The 15,496-nt window shown below is 41.3% G+C and overlaps 1 protein-coding gene across 1 annotated transcript in view; it reads right to left on the reverse strand.

Annotated features, from left to right (window-relative positions):
- Window positions 1-2,252: 2,252 nt before the first annotated feature.
- lancl2 (LanC lantibiotic synthetase component C-like 2 (bacterial)) overlaps window positions 2,253-15,496 on the reverse strand; it is a 35,543-nt gene continuing 22,299 nt past the window's right edge. The window contains exons 6-10 of the mRNA XM_067434905.1: window positions 14,146-14,292; window positions 13,291-13,473; window positions 10,543-10,719; window positions 7,285-7,357; window positions 2,253-5,696 (exon numbers count right to left, since the gene is read on the reverse strand). Of these exons, the coding sequence (XP_067291006.1) occupies window positions 5,620-5,696; window positions 7,285-7,357; window positions 10,543-10,719; window positions 13,291-13,473; window positions 14,146-14,292 (657 nt within the window). The 3' untranslated portion in view covers window positions 2,253-5,619. The remainder of the gene's footprint in view (window positions 5,697-7,284; window positions 7,358-10,542; window positions 10,720-13,290; window positions 13,474-14,145; window positions 14,293-15,496) is intronic.

The raw sequence follows: 15,496 nt of genomic DNA on the forward strand, positions 1-15,496 counted from the left end.
GGGGATAAAGACAGACAAATGGCTCATCTCTTTAACCGTGGCTGTAGTGTAGGGGTAAGGTGCATGTCATCAAGTTTTGAGGCAACTCGATCAGAGGTTCGAATCCGCCTTTTGCCACACTCTCTCTACTCCCTTTTCCCATCACATATCAGATCGGAAAGGCATTTATTTTCAAAAAGATTTGAGAAAATATTAGAAAAGGGGAAATAAAGCATCTAACGTGTGTTTTGTTAGATTAGAGAGTGCGGCAAAAGGTGGATTCAAACCTCTGATCGATTTGCGTCGAAACTTAATGCCATGTGCCTTACCCCTACACTACAGCCACGGTGACGGCCTTTACCCATTTCTCTGCCTTTATCCCCTTCAAACAGACGCTCAGTACATCCACTGAGAAGACCCCGGCAGACAGAAAGTGTGCCCGAACGACTTATTTCATTGGAGGCAACGAGATTTGCAAGAATACTTTTCTGTTTCTTATGGAGTGTGTTTCCATAAACACCAATGTTTGTCGTTTTGTGTTCATTCTAAGAACACACACACACGTTATCTCATGTTTAGACCTTCCCATACCTACCTATTGTTCTTAACTGTCGTTTTAATTGTAATCGTTAACAGCGTATCACTTGCCAAAAAACCCATTACTATAATGAGCTTTTAGATGGTAATGTTAGCATCTTTATTATTAATAGTATGCGGTGTGATTTTTCCCGTTGCGTCTGTCGTTACTAGCAACCATGCAGCTTTACAGGGGGTGTGGCTTATCTAAATGAGATGTAAATGAGCCCTATTGTCACTCCCAGCAGGTGAGAACAGGTGAGAACTACAAAACTTTAGAGGCTGTTTTCTCTCGTTTACACTTTTCTAAAGGCCTACATTCAGATGGCCACAGCTTCTCCAAATATTATCAGATTTCCATGTGTTACACATTGCTGGAAAGCTTGGAGACACTTTCAGAATCTGTGAATAACTCAAAATGCCCCAGAACCGACTTGTGTCCCTACTTTCCGTGACTGGTCACATTTTTTAATAAAGGTTGTCGAATCTCAAAAAATGTTCATTGTATTAACTCAATCACATAAACGTCGCACACCTGTGTGTGATGGGTGCGTAGGAGAGCAGGACAAAAAGTCCAATTATAATCAGATGAAAAGGAGAAGTCCCGCACACTATCAACTCGCAATTAGAAAAGATTTCGAAAGCCTGAGAAAGATCGAAAGATCGAAACGTTGCAATGAAACAATAAATCTTTTCTAATTGCGAGTTGATAGTGTGCGGGACTTCTTTTCATTTGTTCATTGTATTAACTCAAAATTTGAATTTCAATGAACTCAAAATTTTAAGGCAACCAGGTAACCATTTTTCTAAATAATTTTTTACAGTGTAGAACATTCACTTTTTTTTTTCTGTGTCCCAGGAGGATACAGTAGCTAACAGACATCTGTAGAGGCTTCTTTCAATAAGAAAATATAATGGTAAGTGCAGGGTGCGAACTACGGGGGAGCTAGGGGGAGCTCGGCTCCCCTAAATAAGACATGGGCTCCCCTGAAAACGTGATTTGTGAAATTTTGGGGGGTCTCAAAAATATTGACACTGTGTTATTTTGAGGTGCAATTTCATTTTTATGTAATGTAATCATTGTGGATTATTATTTGTAAAATTGCTAAAAATATATAATTAATTCATGCATGACGGCAGTTTAAATCTAATTCACTTCAATAAAGATAACTATACATGCTGTTCTTGTCATGACCATCAAGGTGTGGTGGCGCTGCGGTGCTAATTCCACTCATGTTAAGTACATGTCAACGCAAAGATTCGCAGAAAAAACAAAAACGAATATCCACTTCTTGATCTTGGATTTCTGGAAGAACAGAAAAAGAGGCTGACCTCAAGCCTCTGTGGTCGCTTCTGTGTTAAGGCATGTTATTCCCAATTATGTGTTGTGGCTGGGTTGATTTATGGTATTCTTCTGTAGCCTGACGAGTAACTTCAACCGTTGTTCATGTGAACTCAAAGACAGCCGGATGCTTTGTTTATAGATTTGTGGACTTTTTGACCTATCAATTCTTGTTTTTTTCTTCCTTCATTAAAATCAAAGATGTTCTTCAATGATTGTAAATTGTATATTAAGAGTCTCCGCAATGCATTAAGCAATAGATTGACGCGTTCGTCTGTGTGTGAAGGAATATACACGTCCTCTTTTGTGTATAGGGATGCACACGCCCCCCCCCCCCCCCCCCCCCCCCCGAAAAGTGGGCTCCCCCAAAGGCCACAGTATAGTTCGAACACTGGGTAAGTGTGGAAACAAACACCAGAATTGTCGCCATTGCCGGAACAAGCTCCCATCGCAGTCTTTGTGTGCCTGAATGGCTATTAACCCTTCAAACGATCTCAGAGCGAACAATCATCCGTGACGCACAGAACTCGACTCAAAGCGCTGAAGAGAACATGGGCACGAGTACCTTTACACAGCCTGTGCCCCGGACTACATTACTGGAGTCACGCCAGCGTGCCTGATGAACAGACCCTAACGTGTACAAAGCTCAGCTCTCCAGCTCATAACGGGAGCTTTCTGAGAGCTCCTCTGGTGACTGCAGAACGCTGCGGATTCGTTTAGGCGCTGATGGAGCGCCACATGTCGTCTTAGAATTAAAATCAGGACACAAATGTGTATAATGCCATGGGTATGACACAGGTATTACAGGAGAGGGTGAAATATGAGGACATTACCCATGGCCCCACTTTACAAAAGGCTTATAAATCACACAGGAGGAGTTTTTATGAGAAAGTAAAAGTGTGTGTGCGTGTGTGTGTGTGTGTGTGTGAGAGAGAGAGAGAGAGAGAGAGAGAGAGAGAGAGAGAGAGAGAGAGAGAGAGAGAGACATAACAATGATAATGAATATCTAAGATTGCATGAAAAAGGTGTTTGGTGTGAAGGTTGTCTTTCATTATTGTGTAAATGTGTAAAATGCTTTGTGTGTATTGCAACAATCTTCTCTCTGCAGCGTTTCTGACCGGTTTAAACCTGAGCAATAACCTCACACCTGTTTAAAAACAGATTAAAGCTTGAGATGATAAACTAATGTGTTCATAAACATCAACAGTTTCAGACTCAATGGCAGATATTTGCTCTTGTTTTGAGCTCAAGCTCACTTCATTTGTTCCGTTTCTCAGAAAACAAGACGTCATTTCTTCATTCTGCTGTTAATAATGTGTCCTGATTTAGGGATGTTTAGATATTTGTGCTGAAAAACTAACATCCTGAGGAAGATTAACATTTCAGCCGCGCATGCGATGACATTTCGGGCTTTATGAAATCGGTTTTATTTATTTGTGTGAGTTTTTCTGGACTTTAATGGTCAGATTAAATGTGCCTCTCGTCAAACACAAATGAAGATATTTGTAATGAAATGGACAGATTTCTGTCCTCCATTGACAGGCTGAGCAACTTCAGAAAGCTTATAAAGAGAAACGGATCCGTGCGGATAGAGCGGATTATTCCAGATGTTCTGAAGAGGCTTTATAAGAGGAAAGTCTGACGGGTTTGAGGACACTAGAGCGAGGAAATGATCCCAGGATTCTCATTAATGGATGAACCGGCCCTTTAAGAGTCCGACCTGCTGTTGATTTATTCATCCGTGACATTTATACAGTAAATTCAATTCTTCTGCATCGCAGTCGAGCCACGAACGCTGTGCTAAGTGAGCTGATCGATATGAATTATGTTTGTGAAATCTAATTACATACAAATGCATGAATTATATCTGTTTAACAGTACCCGCATAAAAGTGGCTAAAGCGGGTGGATTGAGACATTTATATCATTCACAGGCGGGGATGCGGGCGGATAATTATTTTCGTGCGGGCGGGTAGAAGCGCGGATGAAAAAAATGTGCAATATTTCCGTGGCGAGGTGCGGGAGCGAGCGAGACCGGGGCGTGATTGACCGGGGCCACACCGAGTCCTGAGGGAGCTTGAGGCATGAGGACGAGAGATCACCAGACCTGGATTTGACGTTGATTTGTGTGTACGTTTTATTATGTGTGTGTGTGTGGCAGATGTCCGTGAGGGGCCGCCCACGTTACTTTTGTTTTGTTTGGTTAAAGTCTTTTAAATGTCGTCCGTTCCCGCCTCCTTCTTCCCCCCCGAACATTCTGTATTACAATTTATATGTCCAAATTACTATTACACACACACACACACACACAACAGCGATATGCCTTTGACCACCACTGAGATGCCTTTCAGAGCCCAGATGGAGCGAGCGTTGCAGGAGTAGCAGTGGATGAAGTAAAAGTAAAGTTGGTGGATTATATAAAATTGTTGACGACGAGTCTTTAAAGGCGCTTTAGTCTGTCTCTTTAGCCCATTCGTGACGCTGTGATGCTGAGAGAGGTGCAAGATAAAAAATAAAACATTTTAATTAGAATGATTTTAGCGTGTGTGATTTATCGCGGGCACGGGTCGGGTAACGGGCCAAATATTAACGGGTCTGGGCGGGTTCGGATTTAATTTTGATATTTTCACGGGTCGGATCTGGTGCTGAACCTTGCGGGTACGGGGAAGTTGCGGTTGAGTTTGCTCTAATCCTAAACGGAGAGCTTGTCTGTATCTGCATCACCTTCACTATTTCTCTCAGAAATGATGATCGTGTTGGGAAGTGCTCTGAGTATCATTACATTCACCAGCAAAGATGATGTAAACGTTTACACTCGTCTTTTTCTTCTAGCGTTTCTTATTCCAGCGCGTGTGCAGACAGGGTTGCCAAGTTTACAACAAAGCCAGCCAACGACTAGCCCAAGTCAAGCCCAAGAGCTTCTCAGGGGTCCTCCAGAATGGCGTTTGGGGGTGAAATGTGTGTTATTCTGGCAAGGTTGCTGCTAAAATTGGCATTCCTGGGTCTATATATCCCATAATTAAGGTCGCTTCAACCGGCGGAAAACCGCAGACTTGGCAACACAGTGCAGTTGAGCTCTGTTGACGTTTGACCACTAACGTTATGCGTCGCTCCGCTGCTCTGATTGGTTGTCGGTCTGACCAATCGAGGCCTTTCCTGGTTGGGTTGAAGCACACCCCATAATCACAGCCCAGAGAGCATCAGACTCATATTCTGACGAGAGCTGAGGATCTTCTGCTGTGTTCATTACAATCAGACATTTCCACAAGTTCAGAAAAGGCCTGATTTATTCTGACATTCATAACACGTTTTGCCTGAGGAAATGATATTTACATTCTTTCATTTATAATGGATTGTTTCTGTCTGGGCGAAGGGAACAAACACTGACATGTGCACATTACACACACACAACACACACTATAATACAGGACACATTTACCTGAACACATTCCCACACGAGCTCGCGTTTTTAACCCTCATGCAAAGACAAAACAACACGGAGACGCACGGATGAGGCACTGCGATAACCAACATGCAAATGCTACAGATATAAGACAAACTAAAACTAGCAAAAAATATAATCCCAAAATCAACACCTGACGAAGACAGAGCTCAAGGCGCCGTGTGAAGGGTGTTTTAAAGGGTCATCCAGGCCGATTTAACCATCACATATACACTGAAGCTCCTAATGAAGGAGCAAGAGTCTATGAATCCAGACGCAGGTCAAAGTTCAAAAGCAGGAAAGCTGGAAGAGTCAGGTTGGATGACATCGGAGAGAAAATGGATGGCTCCGGCCATTCCTGCAGATGAGACAAAAACAACCTGTGTGATATTCATAAATCATAAGACATCAGATTTCAGCCGCTTTAACTCTTAAAGGGATACTTCACTTCCATAGTAGGAAAAAAAATACTAGGGAAGTCAATGGCTCCAGTTAACTGTTTGGTTACTGACATTCTTCAAAATATCTTCCCTTGTGTTCAGCTGAAGAAAGAAACTCATACAGGTTTGAGACAACTTGAGGACGAGTAAAGGATGACAGAGTTCTCATTTTAAAGTGAACTATCCCTTTAAGGGTTAGTTCAGCCAGTAATGAAATGTCTGTCATTAACTCCTCTCCCTAATGTCGCTCCACACCCATAAGACCTCCGCTCATCTTCACACAGTTTAAGATATTTTATATTTAGTCCGAGAGCGTATGCAAGTGTATGCACACTATACTGTCCATGTCCAGAAAGGGAATAAAAACATCATCACAGTAGTCCATATGAGACATCAGTGGGTTAATTAGAGTCTCTTGAAGCATCCAAAATACATTTGGGTCGCCAGAACACCATCAAACTGGATTTGGGATATTTTTGGGGCTTTTGCCACTTTTTATTGAGGATAGCCGGCAGACGAGAGATTGTGAAATGTTGTGAGCGGGATTAGAGCTCGAGTGGAAGCACATGAGCTGAATGTGTCTGGCCTTCTGCCGGGTTTGAGAGGCAGGAAATGATGAAGAGAGACAGTAAAGCAGGATTAGGAAATGCTCAGTAATAAATGTTTGTAAAATGCTTTAGCTGCAAGTAGCAAAGAAATGTCTTACCACAGCAAAACATGTTTAAAACTTTACATTTATGATTATTATTATTACAGTTCATATTTCTGTGGAAAATTTCTCAGGATTCTTTGATGAATAGAAAGTTCAAAAGAACAGCATTTATGAGAAATAATCTTTTGTGACATAAATGACTTTAGTGTAGGGCTGGGTATTGTTAGGAATTTCACAATTCGATTTCGATTCTTGAGGCTTCAATTCAATATTGATTGATTAGCTTCGATATCCATTCATTAATAAGTTAATACACAAGTAATTAAGTACCTGAGTATATGTTTAAATAATGTGTGCAGTATTATCAATGTTTAAGAACAAATTGACCCCAACATTTTTCGTGTCATGGTTTATTTAGCAGAATATATATATATTTATTCTACTATATTTTTCGCTTTATATTCACATAGAGAACAGATGATCTACACTGGAGGAATATTTCACTGCTTTACTGGAGTTATGAGCAGATAATGCAGCTTTGGTGAAAATACTAGACTTTAAAAAATAAAACATTAGACCCCAAACGTCTGAACAGAATGTTTATGAAGACTATATAATTATACAATATAAAGTGCAATAACAAGCGACACTATAACAGGAGCACAGTGATGTGACTGAAATCACGTTTGCTGTAGAAGCGCCACAGTACTTCATAAACGGCCTTTGTCTGAACCGAGGACAAACATCAAGCTTCAGCACACAGGGACATCTCATTGGTTTCATACTGAAGAGGAAGTGTACTGTGAGGAGCTTTTGGAGGATATTTAATCAGCGAGAAATTATCATGAAATTACCTTCAAACAGGGAATATGGCCGGTCAGGGATTCGGCAGCCGTGCGTTCCGTAGTCTAGACACCATTCAGCAAACTACAGACAAAACACACACCCCGTTAGCAGGGAAAACTAGGGCTGTCAATCAATTAAAATATGTAATCGTGATTAATCGCATGACTGCGGTGAGTTAATTTGCGATTAATCGCATGATTGCGGTTAGTTAATTTGCGATTAATCGCAATTTAATCACACATTCTGATCAGTTCTAAATGTGCCTTAAATGTTATACCTACAAATTTTTAATACTCTAATTAACATGGACAAATATGCATGCTTTATTATTAGTGAAAGCAAACTCAGAGCATGAAGACTAGACATGTATCAAAGGTCATGTTTTTCAAAGAACTTATTCATGCCTCTTAAACTTAAGCTTAAAAATTCAGAATAAGCAGTGATTTCTCTCATTTTAAAAGTATATACAGTAAATAAAGGGAGTTTTTACACTGGCAGTTTAATACAAAACACAGAACAGTTATCAGAAAAACTACGGCTGTCAATCAATTAAAATATGCTATTGCGATTAAGCGCATGATTGTGGTGAGTTAATTTGCGATTAAGCGCATGATTGCGGTGAGTTAATTTGCGATTAAGCGCATGATTGTGGTGAGTTAATTTGCGATTAATCGCATGATTGTGGTGAGTTAATTTGCGATTAATCACATGATTGTGGTGAGTTAATTTGCGAATAAGCGCATGATTGTGGTAAGTTAATTTGCGAATAAGCGCATGATTGTGGTGAGTTAATTTGCGATTAAGCGCATGATTGCAGTGAGTTAATTTGCGATTAAGCGCATGATTGCAGTGAGTTAATTTGCGATTAAGCGCATGATTGCAGTGAGTTAATTTGCGATTAAGCGCATGATTGCGGTGAGTTAATTTGCGATTAAGCGCATGATTGCAGTGAGTTAATTTGCGATTAATCGCATGATTGTGGTGAGTTAATTTGCGATTAAGCGCATGACTGCAGTGAGTTAATTTGCGATTAATCGCATGATTGTGGTGAGTTAATTTGCGAATAAGCGCATGATTGTGGTGAGTTAATTTGCGATTAAGCGCATGATTGTGGTGAGTTAATTTGCGATTAAGCGCATGATTGTGGTGAGTTAATTTGCGATTAAGCGCATGATTGTGGTGAGTTAATTTGCGATTAAGCGCATGATTGTGGTGAGTTAATTTGCGATTAAGCGCATGATTGTGGTGAGTTAATTTGCGAATAAGCGCATGATTGTGGTGAGTTAATTTGCGATTAAGCGCATGATTGTGGTGAGTTAATTTGCGATTAAGCGCATGATTGTGGTGAGTTAATTTGCGATTAAGCGCATGATTGTGGTGAGTTAATTTGCGATTAAGCGCATGATTGCGGTGAGTTAATTTGTGATTAATCGCAATTTAATCGCACATTTTTATCAGTTCTAAATGTGCCTTAAATGTAATACGTACAAGTTTTTAATACTCTCATCAACATGGATAAATTTGCATGCTTTATTATTAGTGAAAGCATACTCAGAGCATGAAAACTAGACATATCAAAGGTCATGATTTTCAAAGAACTTGTTTGTGTCTCTTAAACTTAAAAATTCAGAATAAGCAGTGATTTCTCTCATTTTAAGAATATAAATAAAGGGAGTTTTTACACTGGCCGTTTTTATTCAAAACACAAAAAACAAACATCAGGCAAAAACCTCATCTGGAGGATAAATACACAGGTTGATCTGTCTGAAGTGTGTCTACGCAAACCCCTGAACACATCCCGCTTCTCATTTACCAACACGAGAGATGTTGGGAATGAATCATGGGACCGTTTCATAAAAGCATCAGAGCTGGTTTGACTCAAGCTGTTGAGTTTGAGTCCCCGAAGCGGAGGTTATTCAGACAGGGTGAGAGGTTATAACATGAGAACAGCCGAGCACATTACGCTGCATTACTCCAGCAGGTTTTTTACGCCGGGCTTCGGGACAATTTTCATGTTTTACCTCAAACGCGGGCCGGGCTTCAGGCCTTTTTTTGGCTTCCCCTTCGTTTTATATTTTAGACATTCATTAATTAAAAGAAACAATGAGCTGTGTTGCACTGATGGAAACAACATGAGACTAACTAGGGGTGTGAGTACACACTCATGAGACCATGATATCGGGACTGTCTAGACTGGATTGCACAGCAGTAGCGAGTAGGGCTGTTGTGTTCAATAGGCGTCCATTAAAACGTATTTTGTTTCATATTTAAATATTATATCTTATTTTATCTATGCTGATTATGAAAATTGAAAAGCATGAGTAAGATAAGACACATCATAAGATGCAATATGTCAGAAGACATGGAGTGGGTCCATGATTTTGAGCACTTCATTCTTTAAAGTGAATTTTGTTTTGTGTAAACTGTATCATAATTTTTATCAATGTTTCATCAGCCAATTGCCTGGATTTAATAAATAAGAAGCAAATATAGCAGACAATAGCCTAATCATGAAATAGGCACGATCATGCATTGCATGTGAACATGAACGCGTCTAATAAATCAACCGAAACTCAGAGTGATATTTGAGTAGTGTGTGTATCTGATAGTTTACAAAATCAAATGATTCAGAAAAAAGTTGCCATTGAAATGAGCCTGAACTCACCCTGTACTCTTTGAAATCAGAATTGCATTGCATTATGTTGTTTAAAATATTTTACTTATAACATTCATCATCAACAAATATTCTGTTATTTGTATTTACTGAATACTGAATTATGTTCATAAGAATTATGAATACTGAAATATGTTCAATGTCACAATATTACCGTTTTTTTAGCATGAGACTTCTTTCAAAAACTAAGACGTCTAACCTATTAATCAGTTAATATAGACCTTTGTAATGTGCCTTTGGCTCTCACATTATATTGTAAACTATATTCTAAATAAACTACAAAAAATATATATTTCTTTTGTACATTTCTCTCACATAGCTGACTCAAGGGCTCATTCATTATGCGGTTCTTTTGTTCTCTCAGGTGAAATTATTTTAATTTTTTATGTGGATGAGTAGGCACAAAAGCAAAAACTCTAGGCAACAATATCCGTTTGTTAAAAGTGCTTCTGCCAATCTGTACAGTCTCTCTCTCTCTCTCACACACACACACACACACACACACACACACACACACACACACACACACACACACACACACACACACACACACACACACACACACACACACACACACACACACACACTCTACCTTGCAGGCCCGGTACAGATACTTCTTGTCCTGTGTGAGCTGGTACAGGGAGAGGAAGGCGTAACCGTTTCCGGCTGTGCCGTGACAGATGCCGTAGCCTTTTCTCAGCAAACCTCTCTGCCAGATCAGCTCTCCGCACTCCACAGCGTCTCGCAGGTATTTCTCATCCTTGAAGACCTGAAAACACACAGACACACACATTAAACATACACACACACACACTAAGGCTCATGTGATCACAACGGCCAATCACACTTATGATGCTATAATTTCAGTAATTACATCATTACAGTCAAATTCAGTAATTACAGGCCTGGCGTGTGTATTTACTTTCATAACCCTTCATGTTTGCGCGTAATAACACACTGAGCATCTATTCGTGATCAGCTTCGGCCGCAGCTCAGGACAACTCCATTCACAATCAGCTCCAAAGAAAACACCAACGCTCCAACATCACATAAATTAATGCTTTATCCGTCAAGGCGGCATTCAATTGATCAAAAGTGACTGTGTGTGTGTGTGTGTGTGTGTGTGTGTGTGTGTGTGTGTGTGTGTGTGTGTGTGTGTGTGTGTGTGTGTGTGTGTGTGTGTGTGGTTCATTTGTCAGAGCTCTGGTGTAAGAGTTGCTGGAAGAAAAATTTACTTTCCAAATATAACACATGCTCAATTTTCCCTTTCAGCCCTCAGGCGACTCAGACAGAGATAAAGACACAGACCAACAGAGAGAGAGCGAGAGTGTGTGTGTGTGTGTGTGTGTGTGTGTGTGTGTGTGTGTGTGTGTGTGTGTGTGTGTGGTGTGAGAGAGAGAGAGAGAGAGAGAGAGAGAGAGAGAGAGAGAGAGAGAGAGAGAGAGAGAGAGAGGAGAGAGAGAGAGAGAGAGAGAGAGAGAGAGAGAAGAGAGAGAGAGAGAGAGAGAGAGAGAGAGAGAGAGATGGTCAGTTTGTTCATGTAACAGAGATGGAGGAATGTCAACACATTAAAACTGTAGTGAAATTGAACTTTTTAACACAATTTTTGTGCACACTTTACATTTCATTATGATTAGATATCGCTATGAAGGCAATTTCACTAGTAAAAAATAAGGCAATTATGCCTCCAAACAGAGACCACTAGATGTCACTGTTGGCTGCAGAATACAGAGATCTACAGTGACTCCTGCTGTAAATCTTGTGATCAGTTGCTATATATATATATATTCATTATTTTGCCAAAAGTATTGGGCCGCTCCTCCAAATCTCTGAGTTCATAAATCTGCGCAAGGGAATAAATTCTGAACATATTATCGCTGTCATTACTGATGTGTGTTTACATGCACAGGGACATGTTTACCTCTATATGTAAGCATTTATCCTGTAATGCAAACACGGCTCAAAACTCACAGCTATGCATTCATTCATGCATGTAGAGATTTGCAATCTGACCCTTTTAAGTGGACATCATAACATTATTGTCTTCTCCATAAAAGGTAAAGTTGGCATGGTTTACACTATATTGCTTGAAGTATTGTGCCGCTCCTCCAGATCCTGAGTTCAGGTGTTCAGTCCTTCATGGCCACAGGTGTATAACTCCAGCTCTCGGCCTGCAGACGCTTCTACACACATTAGTGAAAGAATGGGTCGCTCTCAGGAGCTCAGTGAACTCAAGCGTGGGGCCGTGATAGGCTGACACCTGTGCAATAAGGCCATTCCTGACATTCCTCACTACTAAATCTTCCACGCTCAACTGTTAGTGGGATTAGAACAAAGAGGAAGCCATTGGGAACAACAGCAACTCAGCACGAAGTGTTTTAAATCCCAGAGCGGGGTCAGCGCATGCTGAGGGTCACAGTGCGCAGAAGTCTCCAACTTTCTGCAGAGTCAACAGCTCCAGACCTCCAGACTTCTGTGGCCTTCAGATGAGCTCAAGAACAGCGGAGAGAGCTTCATGGAATGGGTTTCCATGGCTGAGCAGCTCATCCAAGCCTTACATCACCAAGAGCAATGCAAAGCGTGGGATGCAGTGGAGTAAAGCAGCCGCCACTGGACTCTAGAGCAGTGAGACGTGTTCTCTGAGTGACCAATCACGCTTCAGTCTGACAATCACATGACGAGTCTGGGTTTGGCGGTGGCCAGGAGAACGGGACTTGCCTGACTGCATTGGGCCGAGTGTAAAGTTTAGTGGAGGGGGGGGTTATGGTGTGGGTTGTTTTTCAGAGGTTGGGCTCTTAGATCCAGTGAAAGGAACTCTTAATGCTTCACCAAGACATTTTGGACAATTTCATGCTCTCAGCTTAGTGGGATCAGTTTGTGGACGGCCCCTTCCTGTCCCAGCATGACTGCGCTCCAGTGCACAAAGCGTCGCTCCATAAAGACATGGATGAGGAGTTTGGTGTGGAGGAACTGGACTGGCCTGCACAGAGTCCTGAGCTCAACCCGATAGAACAGCTTTGGGATGAATTAGAGCGGAGACTGAGAGCCAGGCCTTCTCGTCCAACATCAGTGCCTGACCTCACAAATGAGCTTCTAGAAGAATGGGCAAAAATCCCCATAAACACACTCCTAAACCTTGAGGAAAGCTTCCCAGAAGAGCTGGAGCTGTTAGAGAGGGTGGGCCGACTCCAGATTAAACCCCACGGGTTAACAATGGGGAGCTCGTGTGTGTGTAGAGGCGGCACAACACTTCTGGCAATATAGTGTAAGTGTGTGTCGGCAGAATGTATGTAAGTGTTGATTGTGCTCATATATTGATGCGATGATGTCGGCGTCTCACTTTATGAGCCATGATGAGCATGTGCAGGACTCCCGGTGCGCCGTGGCACCAGTGCACCAGCCGGTCGCTCTCGTTGCTGAGGGATGATGGGTAATTGCCGGACCGGAACCGCCTGTGCCGCAGATAATCAATACTGGGCCGAAGAAGCTCATTCAGAACATCCTGGCTGACCTTAGCACTTGGCTGTGGAGAGAGAGGAGAGAGAGAGAGAGAGAGAGAGAGAGAGAGAGAGAGAGAGAGAAGAGAGAGAGAGAGAGAGAGAGAGAGGAGAGAGAGAGAGAGAGAGAGAGGGGAGAGAGAGAGAGAGAGAGAGAGAGAGAGAGAGAGAGAGAGGAGAGAGAGAGAGAGAGAGAGAGAGAGAGGAGAGAGAGAGAGAGAATTATCATAATTCATTATCATTATCATATATTCACCAAATAATTTTGCACGCCCAATTTTCAGTTTTGATTTGTTAAAAAAAGTTTGAAATATCCAATACATGTCGTTCCCCTTCATGATTGTGTCCCACTTGTTGATGATTCTTCACAAAAAAATACAGTTTCATATCATTGTTTGAAGCCTGAATGTGCCAAAGGCTGCAAAGTTCAAGGGGGCCGGATATTTCCACAAGGCGCTGTATAATTGGGACGCGTTTGATGGATTAGAAAGTGCTCCTAAATTTTTGACTGTGCTCCTATTGTTTTTTATTTTATTAGGAACACAAGTGCCGTTGCTTCTATTACTCTCCCCTTTTTTGTAAGTCGCTTTGGATAAAAGCGTCTGCTAAATGATTAAATGTAAATGTAAATGTAAGTGCTCCTCAAGAAAAAAGTTAGCGTCGAGCGCTGATAAATAAAGCTGCCTTGTCTCTCTCACCTGCATGAGCATGAAGTAAATGCCCGCCAGACCGTGAGCGGCTCCGACATACTGCTTCTTATGCCACTCGTACAGCAGCGGACAGCGCTCGCTTTTCTTCTCCTCTTTAGACAAGCTCTTCCCAGACTCCAAAATAGCCATCACCACCTTAGGACAACAGAGATGATAGTCTGGCTGTGATCAAAGTATTCTTCAGCAGAATTATTCACAGCGCTTCAGCAGAAGAACTGATTCAAATGCTTCATCAGCAACCGAATGACTACACACTGAAGAACAAAGGAAAACACACGTCAGTTTATTTCATCGTATTATTCGCGATTACGCAACAATATTGTGTTTCTCTTCTAAACGTGATTTCTTTGCTTTGATAATGTAACTCTCTAAAATGTGCAATCTACTAGATTACATTATTTGGGATAAATGCGAACCAATCAAGTACTTGAACGTGATTTTTGGTGAAACTGTAGTTCCCAGCATGCTTTGCGTGGGACTCAACAAAAAGAGTAAAGTTGTTGAACTTAAGTGTTAATTGATGTGTTTTTTGGGCAAAATTAGATTTTATATTGCTTAATAGTTTTTAATGTTTAATTATGTTGGAATAACTAGAACCATTTAAATGATATTGGGTCCCCGTAGTGGAGAAGAGCGGAGCGGTTGCTCAGCCTGAGACAGCTCGTGTCATTAAAGAGCGTTTCATAGCACTAGACATGTTCATTATGTGCTACTGCTGGCTAACAGAATCAGAGCATGTTCGTGCAGTCTTACAAATCAGTCCAGTGACCACAAAAATATACACACACAACATGAGCTTGTGATTTGATTAAAGAAGAAGGGTCTCAAGCCCCGCTGTGCACACCACTGTTGTTAGGAAGCCATTTTAGGGCGTTTTCACACCTGAAAGTCCGCACCAAGGTTCGAACCTAAGTTCGTGTTTGGACATTTGGTTAGTTTATGTTTGCTTTCACATTGCAGTTCTGCGAGCGCACCAAAGAACTTTACACTCGCACTGGCGTCCCGTCGTCGTCATCTATGTGGGCTGAACACTGATTGGTTTGTTAGCGGATGTGTGTCTGACATCAGTGTGTTGTCAAATCAGCGGCTAACTTTAAGAATGAATGACCAGACGCATATCGCTGCCAATACTGTTAATATTATGGCATTACTATCTGCAGCACCAACTATACTCGAGGCTAATCCACCAAATGAACGTCCTCGCTGTGCAAACATCGGCGCCGACAGGAAAGGAGGAGGAGACTAGGCTACTTTTTTAGCCAAACAATGTATTTTGTTTTATAGGTATGTTTAAATATTATAATGCTATTTTTAAATTTCATCTAGCCTATGATTATGA

The sequence above is a fragment of the Pseudorasbora parva genome, chromosome 24, assembly GCF_024679245.1.
Source record: "Pseudorasbora parva isolate DD20220531a chromosome 24, ASM2467924v1, whole genome shotgun sequence".
Lineage (NCBI taxonomy): Eukaryota > Metazoa > Chordata > Actinopteri > Cypriniformes > Gobionidae > Pseudorasbora > Pseudorasbora parva.